Source organism: Myxocyprinus asiaticus, chromosome 38 (genome assembly GCF_019703515.2).
Source record: "Myxocyprinus asiaticus isolate MX2 ecotype Aquarium Trade chromosome 38, UBuf_Myxa_2, whole genome shotgun sequence".
NCBI lineage: Eukaryota > Metazoa > Chordata > Actinopteri > Cypriniformes > Catostomidae > Myxocyprinus > Myxocyprinus asiaticus.
The window spans coordinates 19,872,019-19,888,131 of record NC_059381.1 but is presented as its reverse complement, the minus strand read 5'-3'; the positions used below and the strand labels follow the sequence as shown (position 1 = coordinate 19,888,131).

The 16,113-nt window shown below is 36.9% G+C and overlaps 3 protein-coding genes across 8 annotated transcripts in view; 2 read left to right on the top strand and 1 right to left on the bottom strand.

Moving 5' to 3' along the window:
* The window catches only part of arhgap32b (Rho GTPase activating protein 32b), a 153,379-nt gene extending 149,841 nt beyond the window's left edge, over window positions 1–3,538 (top strand). For all 5 annotated transcript variants that reach the window (XM_051678375.1, XM_051678374.1, XM_051678376.1 and 2 more), the window contains one exon: window positions 16–3,538. In XM_051678375.1, the coding sequence (XP_051534335.1) occupies window positions 16–2,247 (2,232 nt within the window). In that variant the 3' untranslated portion in view covers window positions 2,248–3,538. The remainder of the gene's footprint in view (window positions 1–15) is intronic.
* Window positions 3,326–15,011, bottom strand: anapc13 (anaphase promoting complex subunit 13). 2 transcript variants are annotated; one of them, XM_051678407.1, is made up of 3 exons: window positions 14,887–15,011; window positions 6,921–7,024; window positions 3,326–5,415 (listed from the first exon to the last, which is right to left on the bottom strand). In XM_051678407.1, exons 1-3 carry the CDS (start codon window positions 15,008–15,010, stop codon window positions 5,290–5,292), a joined length of 354 nt encoding a protein of 117 aa, XP_051534367.1. In that variant the 5' UTR covers window position 15,011; the 3' UTR covers window positions 3,326–5,289. The 2 variants fall into 2 exon arrangements, with proteins under 2 accessions (XP_051534367.1, XP_051534368.1); XM_051678408.1 differs by lacking the exon at window positions 14,887–15,011 and adding an exon at window positions 7,172–7,373.
* On the top strand, window positions 7,383–12,266 carry LOC127429392 (lathosterol oxidase-like). Its single transcript, XM_051678401.1, has 5 exons — window positions 7,383–7,533; window positions 8,501–8,718; window positions 8,807–8,939; window positions 9,205–9,305; window positions 9,593–12,266. Exons 2-5 carry the CDS (start codon window positions 8,509–8,511, stop codon window positions 10,043–10,045), a joined length of 897 nt encoding a protein of 298 aa, XP_051534361.1. The 5' UTR covers window positions 7,383–7,533; window positions 8,501–8,508; the 3' UTR covers window positions 10,046–12,266.
* Window positions 15,012–16,113: the final 1,102 nt, after the last annotated feature.

Sequence of the window (16,113 nt, the reverse complement as noted above, 5' to 3'; positions counted from 1 at the left end):
ATGCTTGATCCTTAGATCCACATGGCCGAAAATGTCCTACCACCAAAACCCACAAAGGCGCCAGAACAACCAGTTGCAATTCTCCAGCCTCAGCCACAAATACAAACTTTACTTCATTCAACATTTCGGTCTCAAACTCAAGCGCAGCCTCAGTCACAAGCGCAGCCTCAGTTTCAGCCAAAATCTCAGCCCAATGCTAGAGTTGCACCTACCCCTGCAGCACCTCTTGACCCTGTGGAAAAACCATGGGAAGCCATAAAACCTGTCCATCCAAAAGCAGATAGAGCTCCCCAACATTACACTCATGGAGTGACACCCCCGACACCCCCTGTTCGCTCTAATGAGAGTAAACTAGCAATGGCTGCTCTCTGCAATACTGAGGCTGCAAATCCAGCCAACTTTCATGGTATCTCATCAGAGACATCCATGCGAGGCTCAGTGGATGAGACTCCTTCACAATCTCATCCACCTCATCGCAGGTCTTTCAGTCATCAGTCAGGTTATATTTACCACTCGAAAGGAGAGGCATCCCTACTGCAGCCCACAGCAGAGGCATATTACAATCAGCGGGTAACCCCTTCAGGCCTGTCCTCAATGGGATACCATTACCGACCAGAGAGTGTCCCACCACACATTTCTTATGTGTCTAAATCAGAGCCACAGATTTCTTTTAGAGGTCACGTTGATGGGCGATACAATACAATTGGACCCAGGTCTTATCACCAGTCCTTCAAATCTCGTGGCCCACCAAAAGGTGAATACATCTCCCCAAGCTCAGTGCATCACATCCATGGCTACAGTCCTGTAGATGGACCTACACTGTACCCAACTATACGTAGGGTTCACTCCCTACATGTGCCCCCCACTGCTGTTCGATCAATGCCAGTCACCAGAACTGAGGTTCCACCAGATGATGAGCTATTTTATTACCAGCGGCCAGTCTACCAGTGCAAGTCTCATCAACCCTCATCTCAAGCTGACTATCATGTCACACAACTGCAGCCTTATTTTGAAAATGGAAGAGTACAGTACCGTTACAGCCCCTACTCTGGCTCTCATCCCCTGGATTCCCCGTACTACGATGTAGACCATTATGGTACTATCCGCTTACGGCATGTTCATTCTTTCAGTGGTCGGGACACAGCCCCTCTCCAAAGCAGGTCTGGAGCCAAGTCTGGTGGCTATCACTACCTTTCACGGCATGTCATTCCTTTGAAGGAGCATGGCTTTATTAGCAGGGACATGCCTCCTTACGGTGGTTCTAAGGGGAGTGTTTACTTTTGGGACCCAGAAGAAGCAGAAAGGCTTCGTATACACTCTATTCGAAGAGAAAGCCAAGCCAGGCAGAAGGTGAAGGGTTCTGCCATGTCTCAGTATGACAATGTGGGACCGTACATACCCGTGGATTTTAGTGGTTTAGACATTTTACACTTGCGCAGCAAATCAGATCCTGGCAAAACTGTTTTGATGAACGCTGAGGGAAAGGAGGCCAGATACAATATAGCTGCTGGATCTCAGTATGCTCCCAGGCATCTTATCTCAGATCCAGATGTCCTTTTGTATATGGAAACAGAGAAGCATTGCCAGGGAAATGGAATGGGAAACAAACCCACCAAACAAGGCAGCTCCAGAACCTACTCGTCAATCCATTCACATCAATCACAACTTCCACCACAAAGTATGCACCATTTACCAGAGGGTTCCCATGTTGACCCAAAGTTTGAGCCAGGGGAAAAGCAACTGAGTGGTAAACATTGGCAGGAACATTCAGAGGGCAGAAGCACACAGCCTCATTATGAAATGTCAGATTTAGATCGGCACACATGCAGGGTTAAAACCACTAGCAGCACCAGTGAAGATGAACAAGCAGCTCCTGTGAAGCCAGCTCCTCCACCCAAGCCTGAGAGATTGCATAGTGTACAAGAACGGCAGCATTATAACCAGTCCAGTCTTCCCTCCAATTTACCAGACTGCTCAGAACATAGTGGATCCTACTCTCATCAGTCACAGGGGCAGAGACAAAGCACCATTACTGTACAGTCACACTACGACAACCTGGATGATTACCACCCAGTACCTCAGTCCCAAACCTCAGTAGCAAATCGGGGTGGCTCCAGCTCCTATCACAGCCCTGGTTTCTCATCTACAAACAGTAATCAGGCATACTCCACTGCCTTGGGACAAGGCGCCTTTATCCAAGCTGAGTTTTCATCACAAAGGCTCGAGACGGAGATTAATGCTGAGTGATTCAGGCCTTTAAAGACAATGGGTGGGATGGATTTTTGACATTAATTGAATTATTATTGAAAGCTTCAATATAGTTCAGCAGCCTCTGCAGGACAGTGGACTGCATCATGACTGTTTACATTCAGTTTCCTTAATTTTTTTTTAAATGTACAAAGAAATGTATGACTTTTTACTGAGCTGAATGTACCATAATTTCATCAGTTGTTAAACAGCCACATTGTGACATGGAAATATAACTTGTCATATATTGTAGATACTCTGTGTGATATTAACAAATGGTACAAAAATCATAACCAGAAGAGTAATGTATATTTGGAAGAGAGAAAAAACTACTGGTTATATAGGATTCTTTTGTTGTTTTATTATTTTGAAAATGTCTGGTATGGGATATAATTGGAACTTTAAGGTTTGCATTTTAGAAATGCATGTAATCTATCTTTACAGAACAGTTCTGTGTACCTTGATATACAGTATATTGTGTACTTTCTGAATGTTACAGTAACAGTGAAAGGGAAAACCTGTTAAAGTCATCATACCTTCCTTTTAAACTCAATGTACTCAACTAGGTTGGACATGGAATCCTTAAATATCTGCCTTCAGGTTGGGGGTCTAAAATGTGCATATTTTCATTTGTCCAAAATGTACCATTACCTTACATCTGGTGAAGTTTAATCACAAGCATCTGGATTTATTTTTTCTTCTTCATTTGAAAACTTGTGAATGACTGACAAGACTGACTGAAATGAGGTTGGATAGGTTGCTCTTTGTTGTTAGAGGGACCAAACAATGAATGAGGACTGCTGTTGCAGAAGTTTTCATACAGATGTTGGCCTGCACAGTCCTTTCATTTATTTCTACTGAACAGTTTGTGCTTTTACAATGTAAATGACAGCACATTACCCAAGGAATGAAAAATCTCTCAACTTGAGATGACATTATTTTAGTTACTTAAAAGGATAGTTTATTATTGGGGGACCCATAGTTTTTATGTTGTTTTGCCAAGTCATTGCATGTTCTGTTCTGTCAAACAGTAATTAATATTGCAAAACAATGCTTTTAAATTAGTGTTTAATTGAGGTATTTAATGGAGCCCAAGCTCGAAATGGCATAATTTGTATGTTTGTGGTCAATTCCCTGATAACATCTGTTTTTTTTTTTTTTCGTCTTATGAAGTTCATTTTTGTCGGCACTTTTATGATTGAAGTTAATATGCCGTGTTTTTGTTTTTTAGACTGAAAAAAATGGTTGGGTGGCTATTGTTAAAAAAATAAAGGTACTCATGTAACCTCTATTTTATGGGACCAAACTGAAATCATAAATCTGTATTTCTAAACTTGCGTACCCCTCAAGATGACTTGACCCAAAATCTATCTTTAGCATTAAAGCCTTAGGGCCTAATTTAATTATGCATGTATGACCCTGCAGTCTGATATCACACAGCCTCAATGACACTTTTTGACTTTACAAACTTTTTGGGATGATTTTTTCTTTCTAACATTTTAAAGTATAGCTAGCAAATGAGTGAACCTACAATAATATTTTTCTCTGTAAAATAAATGCATTCTACAACTAGCATTATTTGTAAAATACTATAGCTATTGTAAAATAAATTATTTTTTATTGATTTTGGACAGTACATTGCTGAAAAAGGCCATCAATTTATGATATAATTTAATATGTTAATATCAAGACATAAATGGATAGTTGTTTGGTCATAATCCCCCAACCCTCTATGCATCTGCCTAAGGAGCCACCTAGTTGACAATATGTAAAACCGAGATAGTATTATACTATACATGTTGGCTATTACTGAAACATAATATTATCCATGTCATGGTAGTTAGCCATGGTTCAAATATATATTTGTGCTATTTGTTATAACATTTGGAGCATTTCAGTGTCATCTTTAAACCCAAATAAAATTCAGTCTAGCCTAAGAGAAGGATTGATTTATTGATTCCTTTCTTTTGCATTTTTAATCCAATTATTATATAATTAATGCTAATATAGTCCAACATTTTATCCAGTCACTTACAAATCCCATTTTAACAGAATCCTCAGCATAGTTCAATCACAATTACATGCCACAAGCTATCATCGTCATCATAAACTGTTTGGTTTGTGTAATCAATGAGTCTGATGCGTCTAGTTCATATTAAGGTCTTCAATCCTTCACTCAAAATGTTTTACTAATAGACCCTTTAAGGATGCTGAGGAGTGGTGACAATCACAATCACACAACGGTTGTGACTACAGGTTGCATTTTCAAGTAGAGACAGTATGGGAGTGTTCCTGATATTGGATGACAACCTTTCTTTAGGATAGCTGTCCCTGCAGTCAGGGTAATGTATGGATGAGGGGCAACTGCTAAATTACTAACTTATCTAGAAAGAAGTATTATAAATTTTTATGTGATAAACCTCAATTGCCAATACCGATATCTAGGAGGCATGTTAGCCGATGGGTAATATAATATTGATATAGGCTATACAATTCAATGATGACAGATTAAATGCACACAATATGGCTGAGACAATTACTTATTTTACATGTACTCCACCCCAAACAATATAAGACGGAAACAAATTAGACCCCAAAAAAACAGTCGTTGTTCATTATTTATTGATAAGGTTACTGGTAGATTTTGAAACCAACACAAGGGAGACTAACACTTATGTTAATTAGCCAAGCAGACGCCGATATCATTCTTATCGATAAACTCAAAATGCCCAAATATTGGCCTATTAAAATGGACTTGAGTGATATATCAGTCTATGACTTAAAACTTTTAGTCCAAACAGGATCAGTGAACCACTATGATGGGCCTTTAAACATGCATATCACCAAGACAGAACTCTAAATTTTAATTGCATTTGAATTCCACTTTAAATATTATTTAATTATTTTGATATAAACACATGGAAACAACACGGAATTAACAAATTAATCGAGCATGTTGCTGAGCTCGTTCCATTGTAAATCCTGAATCAGAGACTGATATGGTGGACAGATACATGGCTGGAGGACAGAGCACCTTCTCCTCTACGAGCCAAGGCTTGAGGTGTTTTCATGCAAACTCTGAAGGGCGAGATCTGACCACTTCATCTCTTGCTCTTTGACTGACTCAGTCGATCCACCGTTGTCTTGCTCTGCTTCTGGAAGTTCACTCTAGGTAAAAAAAAAAAAAAAAAAAAACAATTAACCGAATATTCCAGGTTCAATACAAGTTAAGCTCAATCTACAGAATTTTTGGCATAATACTGATTATTACAAAAATTTATTTAGACTTGTCCTCCCTTTTCTATGAAAAAAGCAAAAATTGGGTTCCAGTGAGGCACTTGCAATGGAAGTGAATGGGCCAATCTCTTAACATTAAAATACTCACTGTTTTAAAAGTATAGACACAACACATAAACAATATACATGATTTTAGTGTGATAAAATAGCTTAACCAACGTTTTCTGTGTAAAGTTATAGCCAATTTTACAACTTCATAACCATGATGATGTAATGTCAACAAACCTTAAAATGACTAAAAATAACTATTTAAACTACTCTACAGCTCAAATAATACATGAGTTTTCATAGAAAAATGAATATAAGTGCTTTTATAAAATTATAAGCTTCACATTTATGCCTTTAATTCCTCCAAAAGTTGGCTCCATTCACTTCCATTGTAAGTGCCTCACTGTCACTTCGATTGTTACTTTATCTTTTTCTTTCTTTCTTTCTTTTTCTTTTTTTTAAAGCAAAGAGGTTCAAGACAAAATTAAAACATGTTGTGGTCATCAACATTATGCCACAAATGCTGTTGATTGATCTCCAGAATATTCATTTAAATGACACCATATATTTTGATTGTGGGTACTTTAAATTGGTAAAACACAATTTATAAAGAACCTGTTGTAATCTGTGGAATATTGCCATGACTATTAGGGCTGGGTATCGATACAGATTTCCCGATTCGATTCCAATTCACAAGCTCTTGATTAAATTTCGATGCAATATCGATTCATATTTGTATATTTCAGTTATAATGTCCATTTTGCTTAAATATGAAATACATTTTCTCCCAGATAATTCCGTGAATTATACAGGGGACCTTCTAACTAGGTACAATATGAAAATATTAATGTTACTAATTATATTTTATTCGTTTTTCATCATTTTGGTCACATTTTAGCTTTTTAAAAATGAACAAATCAATGTATTTAATCAATAAGTATAATATTATATTGCATATATTATAATTTGTACATCTGTATTATTTAATTTCATAATTTGTACTATTTACAGGTATTTACATTGATTTGTTCATCACTAAAAACCGGTACTGTCTCTTTAAAGGAATCCTGCATTTCTGTAAACAGCATCTTTAAATGAGCGCATGTTAACAAGGGAGACTCGAATGGATTTATTTCATCTGTGCTATGCGTGATTAGAATTAAATGTTTATTTTTATTGCTGTTGTTGTTGTTGTTGTTGTAAAGAACAGAAAGGGTATTAAAAGAGACATTATTCAGTGACAAATGGGTCGCGTAATCTTGCCTTTGTATAAAGACTACTGTACAGACTTTTCATGCAATGGTTCTACAGCCAAACGTCCCAGGAACAATTTTGCCCTACGATGACGTCAGGTTATAAGCAGTGATTTAACAAATAAACTGATTTACCAGTGGGATTGTCACATCCTCATATGGCAGCCTGTCTTCTCTCCAGGCATCATCTGTGAGATCAAGAACTCTTCCATCTCGCTGCACCTCACTATCCATCTGGACTGTTCAAAGGCACACAAATATCAAACTTAGTTTGAAACACTGAATCGTAACTAGGTGATGTGTTATGTATTACTGTGCCGTAATGCACTCTTATCATAAAAGCTCTTTAGAGGCTCTCCGCAAAAGTAATTATATTGCACACAGACCGTTGATATGTCGCTTTCTGATGACGACGTCATATTCGTTGGTCATTTCCTGCAATAACTTTTATTTTATTTTTAAATGTTAGAATCACAACGATATCCATGCCTAACACACATATGTAACCCGATTAACGTGGATAAAGCAATACAAAAATTACAATGTTTCTTTAAGGGATTCCGCTACATCTATCTGTAACGCCATGACCAGATCTCGCATCTGTCCAATGAAATGTCAAGAAACGGGCTCGCACTGTGAGGAAGTGAGCGCTATTGGCAGCGTCGCGGTTTGAGTAATAAATAGTTTCTACAGAGTCATTGAACTTACTGTTTCCCTCGCTGGTGTGTCTTCGACGACACCTTTACAGGTGAGATAATTTTTCATACATTTATAGTATTCAGTCCAATAGCCATTTGTTATTCTTATTAATAGTCTCACATTGTTATCAACACTGCATTTATTCTGTATTTGATCTTTTTCTGACTCCTTTTGTCTTGCTGTTTTATTGCTCGCAAGTTTGGGTGAATATTGTGTCATTTTCAAATGTTCCTCTCAATATTCTTTTAAATCATGCAGTTTTATGATTAAAATACGGCAGTGATGCTCAGATGGGTAATTATCTTGCAATCTGGTCCTATTTTGCTCCAAAATCAAAAGAAATGAATAATATATATATATATATATATATATATATATATATATATATATATATATATTGTTTTTATTTTTTTGTATATAGAAAATGAAGCCTATTATAATAAGGGCTTCATTATTTTATTTTTTCATAACTTTTTTGTTTTTTTACATTATTTTCATGGCACATTGCATATTATACATAATAAATAATGTTATGTAATATTATATAATAATAATTCATAATTCCTTACATTTATATAGCACTTTTCTTGGCTCTCAAAGCACTTTACATAGTATAGGGGGAATCTCCTCAACCACCACCAGTACTTTGTTTATATGTACTGCCTTTCATTTCCCCTGATTTTAATTTTAAAAAATAATTGTACAACAGCATATTTTTATTATAATACAGTAAAAAGGAAATGACTGTTATGGTAATGAGAATCCTTATTTATTTATATGCAGATGCATTATGGAAATGAAAATGGATGTCCTGAAAATAATGTCACAATGCAAAAATAAATAAATAAATAAAAATTACAAAATGAAATGGTTCTAAATGTAGGCTTAATTTTTTTATGCAAAATATACTTTTATTATTAATTGTTATTATTATTTGGGGTTAAATATGACCAGAAACTTTTGGCCTTTTATTTATGTATTTTAGTGAGTTAACTACACTTTTCTCCATCTCATAGGGTCAAAGATGGATCTTGTGCTGAACGTTGCAGATTATTACTTCTTAACTCCATATGTATACCCCTCATCATGGCCTGCGGACCAGCCTCTGCGACAGATCATCAGCTTGATGGTGGTCACCAACCTGGGCGCTGCGATCCTTTATTTAGGCCTGGGTGCATTAAGCTACTTTTTCATTTTTGACCACAAATTGAAGCAACACCCTCAATTTTTGGAGGTTTGTTTACCCATTCAGCTACATGTTTATGATCTGAAATAAAAGGAGTGTATTAATGACTTTTTTCCCCCTTTATTTCCCCCCACAGAACCAGGTGCAACGAGAAATAAAGTATGCATTGTGGTCTCTGCCCTGGATCAGCATACCCACAGTTGCATTGTTTTTTGCCGAGGTTAGAGGCTACAGCAAACTGTACGACCATGTCGACGAATCACCGCTTGGTAAGAGAGCAGGGATGTATTCAGGAATGCCAATCAAAGTTCATTTTAAATGAGCACTGTATGAACATATCCTTCTGCTTTATCAGCTGGGTTGTAGTTCATATTAAAATAAAAAGCGAGTAAAATAAAGAGCGAGTTTTAATGCACAAAAACACTGACAGCCCTAATGTTAGAATATGCTATTGATGCAGGCTGTCAGATGTGCTTTGGATGAGCTTGTTGCTATGGGCATAACCATCTCATACAGTTTTTGCTTGTTTTCTAGGTTGGACAGGACTGATTTTCAGCATGGTGTCCTTTCTTTTTTTTACTGACATGTGCATTTACTGGATTCATAGATTCCTTCATCACAAGTTGATATATAAGGTAAATAAAACATTAAAAGCAGTTTATACTGTATACGTTTAAGTAATAGCCTTGTGGAAACAATTTCTGAACGCTCATCATTCAGAAATTGTAATACATGGAATTTTTGTTTCTTAAACATGATGGCTAATTTAATATATTTAATAATTTCAAATACAAATGAGAGTGTAGTACTCTCAGCTCAATGTAATTTTACAATATTTAAATCCTATCTGCATATTTTCAAAAAATACAAATAATAACAATTTGATATTCACATGCTTTTTCACCTTTTCCCTCAAACTCAGTATTTTCACAAACCGCACCACATTTGGAAGATACCATCTCCATTTGCCAGCCACGCTTTCCACCCTGTGGACGGATTTCTTCAGGGTCTACCCTACCATATCTACCCCTTTTTCTTCCCTTTACACAAGGTGCTGTATTTAGCCCTGTACGTGTTTGTCAACATATGGACCATCTCCATCCATGATGGGGACTACCGCGTCCCCAGCCTGCTTGAGAATGTCATTAATGGTTCAGCTCACCACACAGACCACCACCTCTTCTTTGACTATAACTATGGGCAGTACTTCACCTTGTGGGACCGGCTTGGAAGCTCTTACCGGTACCCTTCCGCGCTGATGGGAAAGGGGCCGCACGACCACATCAAGAAATTAATGACAGAAGGAAAGCTGAACTCAAATGGCGTAAATAGGCACAACAGTAATAATAATGGTGCTCATGTCAAGAAAGAGTAGGTAGACACTCAAAAACGTGAATATGTTTTTAAAGGTAAGAGTTCTACCCTTAAAATATGTCTTTACTCATAAAAGGATCTAAAATTCTTCAGAAATAATCAGTTATGCATAAAATGTGTTTACTGTTGCCAAATAGAAACATGCACTATGGCTACCCAGTTGGTACTCTTTTGTTTGCGTGTAACTTAATATGAATTACTAAAATTAGTATTTACCAGGCTGATCTGTCAAGTTAAATCTATAATTTTGCTGTCATAAACATTCAAAGAATATTAAAACACTGACAGGACTATCCCTTGCCTTTACATGACCCCGGTTCACCTTGCTTTAAATTAAATTAGACTCTAGCTCTGTTTGTCTGATCAATGTTCAATGACCTGTAGCCACATGTTTAAACGTGAAGGGTTTTACTGATTTACAGTTATCTTATTTGAAAGGGAAGCTGTAATCTCTGGTACGCTTTTGGTATGAAATGCACATTCTTTCCAAATAAAATGGTGTATATTTAATTGGTGTTGCAATATTATAGTTGTTTCATCTCTCAAATTCATTGACAGTGGACTTGTAATTACTAGCTGCCAAAGCTATTAAAATATACATTTATTTATACTGTAAATCTGTGTTCAAGTCAGGTTGCATTATCCTATACACATATTCTTCAAACTGATGGACACCTCGGCTGGGGAGAAGAAAGCTGTATTGCTCAAGTTATACAATTGTTGATATTGAACTTTGCAGCTTTGATACAAGAGTTGTATTGTCCTTTTATAGCTTAGCAACAGAGTACACCCTCTGGCACACAGTAGAGGGCGCTGTTGAATCAAACATTATTCAGTCATTTGTGATGGGAAATGAAGTTATGTAGAGGAAATGTACCTTTTCTGTTCAGTTTCTTTGTAGTTTTCTTGACAAACTAATGCAGTGGAAAGGGGCATCTGTATCAGAATTCTAATGAACATATTTCTACCTATTATGAACATCCAAGACATGCATTGAGGCAAAAATCATGCTCAAGTTAATAGCTAGAAACACATTTTGCCAAGCTAATTAGTGTCTGTGGCAACGTTTATGATTTGTTACAAATCATAAGGTTATAACAAGTGATTAACGTAAGAAAAAAGGTGTAAGTAGCTGAATCAATTGTTGATGTTTGCAAAATGTTACCAACTCCAATTAAGATGTGTGAGTGTGTGATGTCTGATGTACATGAGCAGAGTACCTTTTGATCTTTATGCTGTGGCTTTTATAAAAACAGAAAATTAGATGGCTTTGTTTTATCCTTCATTCTCTTAATTAAGAAATATTGCAGGTTCAATACAAGTTAAGCTCAAGCGACAGCACAATGTTGAATATTATACTGAATGTTGAATAATGGGGCCAATCCATAAACATTAAAGTACTCACCGTTATCAAAGTATAGCCACAAATTGTCAACTATGTGTGTAAACATGATTTAGTGTGACACAATCACTTTCTAACCTTTTTGTTGTACAGTTAGTCAATTTAACAACTTCGTTCCCATGACGATGTAATGTAAACAAACCCTAAAATGACTGTACAAATTACAATTTAAACAACTTTACAGCTCAAAAAATAAATGAACAGAATAAATGTAAGTGCTTTTATAAAATTAAGCTTCACATTTTCACCTTTAAACCCTACAAAAATTGGCCCCATATACTTGCATTGTGAATGCCTCACTGTAACCTCCATTTTTGTTTGTTTTTTTAAAGAAAAGTACAGACGAGTCTAAAGAATTTGTGGTGATCAACATTATACCAGAAATGCTGTCAACTGAGTTTAAAAAGGTGTTGTAAACGATTTTGGCCTTTCTAGAATTTCTACAAACTGAGCCGTTGGATTAGCCCCATTTTCCCAAAACCAAATGAGCTTTATTTACGCAGAAACGGTTGTCAAAAACAACAGCAGCAAAAAAGCGCCCTCAACTGACAACATGGCATAAAAGTGGCGTTATGCCTCAATAATTCGCTGCATAAACATTGCAACTACAATACTATGAGAAAAATGATTGACAGGCAGAAAGCGTCAGAGATCGCGGCCCGGACACATTTGTGTTTTCTGTTTACAAAGTCTAGCCAGAGTTGTCACAGAGACCGGTGTGATATCTCAGGACACTTATTTCATTAATATTTTTCAGGGAGTAGTAAAATGTTTGTATACCTTTCCATTGAGAGAAAAAAAAAAAAAAAAAAAAAAAACACGTTTACAGCGCCTTGCATTGAACTTGGAATATTGCTTTAAACGGTGCTGTAAGCGATTTTTATTTTATTTTTTAATGGAATGGAGAAAATATTCCTTCTCCCTGAAAGATATCACTGAAATGAGTGTCCCGAGATATCTCACACGGTCTCTGTGACAGCACTAAAAGGTGACTACTCTTGTGTTTGACAACCTTAAGATGCACTGCTCAGTGGTCTTTTGGAGTATGGTGTTTTGTAAAGAGGGGCGTGTCTAATTCAACGGCTCAGTCTCGTGTAAATTCCAGAAGGGGGTATTAAATGATCGGTTTAGTTTGGTTAATTTATGTAATATGATTGTTTTTTTCCTGATTATTTAAGCTGCTCATATCTGAAATTGACACTGTGTGCACATGTTCAGTGGTACATTCCTATGTAGCAGAGAACCAGGGTTGAGGAGTAACGGAATACTTGTAACGGGATTATGCATTTAAAATACAAAATATAAGTAACTGTATCATTGGTATTTAGAATACAGTTACATTCAAAATGTATTTTGATTACTGAAGAGATTACTTTGCATTTTATTGTCATTTGTTTCATTTAATATTTAGTCCTTTCAGATGGAAAACATTTATACATATAAATGATGTGATCCAAAGTGCATTTGAACAGCGGTAAAACACTTTCTTATGATGTGTTACATTCATACGAGCAGACAGAGAAGAAAGTCTTAAGTAAGTTTGGAGCAGAAGAAATAGAAATAAACCTTGTGTAAACTGTCAGCTTTACGCTAAGCTAAAATGCTATTTCTAGCCATTTTACATGTACATGTTACCACGCACAATCATATTTATCAAGAAAATTCACTTTGGATCATAATGTTTTTTTTTCCTAGTAAGACCTTTGATATTAGGGCAAAAATCATATTCTTGATAATCATTTTTGTATTGTTTTCCTGTAAAAATATCGAAAAAATCCTTAAAACAAGATTAATTTGATTTATCTTGTTTTAGAAACAACACTGCATAAAATATTTAGGTTTTTCAGAGAATGTATTTTTAACAGGTGTATTTTGTCTTACTGTACTGGCAGAGTTTTTATAGTCAAAACAAGTGCTGAAGAAGTAATCCAAAAATATTTAGAATACATTACTGACTTTGAGTAATCTAATGGAATATGTTACAAATTACATTTTACAGCATGTATTCTGTAATCTGTAGTGGAATTCATTTCAAAAGTAACCCTCCCAACCCTGCAGAGGACAGAGTAGAGTAAAATGATAAATTGAGGTTTCAAGTTAGAAAAGAGTTCGACTACAAAACCCTGGGAAATGTTAATGAAAACACTAGATTTAACCAAACATGTCACACAGGGTCGTTGAGACGTGGGTCCAATTATAAAAATAGAGATCTTTATTTAGCACAAAGAAGAAAAAATAAGTGTTCAAACCAATACAGCAAGAACACCTAAATGGCACATGCAGTATTGGAATCCAGTCACAGAGTTCCCATTCAAATTATATATAATTTAAGTTGGGAAAAAAAAAAAAATGTTAGTCCATGACACAAATTGACTTTCAAATAGAAATCATAACTACATAGCTGAGGCTTACCAGCAGAAGGCAGGCTAGATCTAGGGAACAATGGGTCCCGAGAGAGAGAGAGAGAGAGAGAGAGAGAGAGAGAGAGAGAGAGAGAGACTCCACCACACAACAGTGCACACAAATACACATACACACAATGAAGTCTGATATAGGTGACAAACACAGCATTCGGTGAGAGGGACACCATCACCAATGAAGGGAAATAAAGCTAGCCGCTCTGCCTTGGGCACACAGCTCCTGCAATAGACATAACACAATAAATTGACAAAACCAATTGGCACCGTATGAGTAGGCCCTTGTTATAAATAATGAGCAAGGCTTAAGCAGATCCAGTGCAAAAGCAGCAGTTTAGGCATAATATGTAAACACAAATTACAGATAAAGTTTCTCAAAAGCAAGCAAATGCAAGATGCTTACAAAATAAAGAATTCCAAAATTTAAGAAAATAAAATACAAAATACCTTGGGAAAAGACACCATCGAGGGTATAAAATCATAAAGAAAAAGCAACTCTGAATGCCCCAATATTAATCGACCTGTGGCAGGGAGATGGAAGTGTTTCCCTGAGGGCAAAATACAGCGTTGAAACAAATAGCTGCAAACTCAAAGAAGCTAAACTGGCTTCATTGAAGAATACAAACCGCTGTAAGCAGAAGCCCAACCGGCACAAAAATAAAAGAAAACAAAACATGAGCAATAGAAACGAAACAGAAACAGAAACAAACACTAAGTCGGAACAAAACAGCAGCGCATGCAGAGGTCAACCGGAGTTTTAGCCTCGTTGCCCCGGCAACAGGAACACGCCGCCAGCCATACAAGGGTGCCTACAGATAAGACAATATATTTAACAACAGAAAAAGACAAAATTAAAACCGAACAACAAAATACACACTGAGAAGCTGGTCACTCATTTTACCATGGTTAGTGTCAACAGCGAATTAACGGGACCCCACGGGCGGCGGCTAGCTAAAACACAAAGCATAAACAGCGAAGCCCTGCTACTGCCAACACTTACTTAAAAACACCCATAAAACATACCTGGGAGTAAGCATGCAGTAGTTAACGTGCGATGAAGCACAGGCAAGTTCCCGAATCCCACTCTCAGGAGACGTAAACAACATACCCGGAAACAGGAAATGGTGGGTCCCATACCATGACACATTCCCGGTGACATGTACCGGGCAGGCCGTGACGTCATAATGACGTGACGCAAGTCACTGATTCAGGGAGGGTTTAACCTGCCCTGCTACACATACATTTGTATTTATGCACTGCGTGTGTGTGTGTGTGTGTGTGTGTGTGTGTTTTAGGCAGGGAGAGTTTATGAACCCAATCACTGAACTTGAAAATGGTCTTTTATTTCATGCTGGGCGAAATGGCTTTATTATACAGTGGATGTGCATGCAGGCGTGGGATGCTGGCTGACCTATTTGTATCATGGCAGCTAACTGAGTTAAGAAACATCATTTGAAAGTTCACACTGTGGGTACCACCACGGACACTATTGCTTTGTGCACAACAATGCCAAATTTTCTTACCCATTATTATGATCATGAGAAACCAAAAGAGGAAATTAATCATTACATTTTGGTCTACCTGCTATAATCTCCACGCTTTATTTGAATCAGTATCATTGCATGGTGAACAGAGCTGGCTCTACTGCAGCTATCTTTCAATTACAGCGCACACCAACCCTCATTCTGTCTGCCTCCTAATGATATCTCCAGGCTGTTTACAAATGTCCCTTCCACGAAATGTATTTCCATACAAATTAATAAGACAAAATAACATCTTCATGAAATCTTTTATTTCAAAGGTATAAGACATGATTTAGCATACTGTATGGTGGTTGATGCCGGCTTGTTTATTTGTTTCACTGAGGAGATCCAAAGGAGATATTTAACAGAATTTCTGAGCTGATCCCTTCCATACAATGAAAGTGGATGGGAACCAGGGGCTTCCACGCTCTTAAAAGGACAAAAAAGTAGGGATGTCCCAATACCGATACTGGTATCGGAAACAGGTCCGATACCACGTTCATGTATTCGTACTTGTACTCATAAAAATGCTCATATACCAAAAACTGATACCATCTGACGTATGAATGTCATTATGTAAAAATTCAGCGCACAAATTAAAATCACGTTATGTCCCGGTGAGATTATTTTACCGCAAAAGATGCAATTTCATTATATATAGTTTGCTTGAGCGGCGCGTTTCAAATGTGAGCACTTGTGAATGTGTGGAGACAGTGTTGTGCTGATG

Bases quoted from the DNA above. Each gene is read 5' to 3' on its own strand.
- LOC127429392 (XM_051678401.1), top strand. From the start codon at position 8,509: ATGGATCTTGTGCTGAACGTTGCAGATTATTACTTCTTAACTCCATAT. The intron at 8,719-8,806 runs GTTTGTTTACCC...TTCCCCCCACAG, and splicing joins AACACCCTCAATTTTTGGAG to AACCAGGTGCAACGAGAAAT. The intron at 9,306-9,592 runs GTAAATAAAACA...CCTCAAACTCAG, and splicing joins ATCACAAGTTGATATATAAG to TATTTTCACAAACCGCACCA.
- anapc13 (XM_051678407.1), bottom strand. From the start codon at position 15,010: ATGTGTCATGGTATGGGACCCACCATTTCCTGTTTCCGGGTATGTTGT. The intron at 7,025-14,886 runs GTATGTTTTATG...GCCTTTGAACAG, and splicing joins TACTGCATGCTTACTCCCAG to TCCAGATGGATAGTGAGGTG. The intron at 5,416-6,920 runs GTAAATCAGTTT...TTTTTTACCTAG, and splicing joins AGGATGTGACAATCCCACTG to AGTGAACTTCCAGAAGCAGA.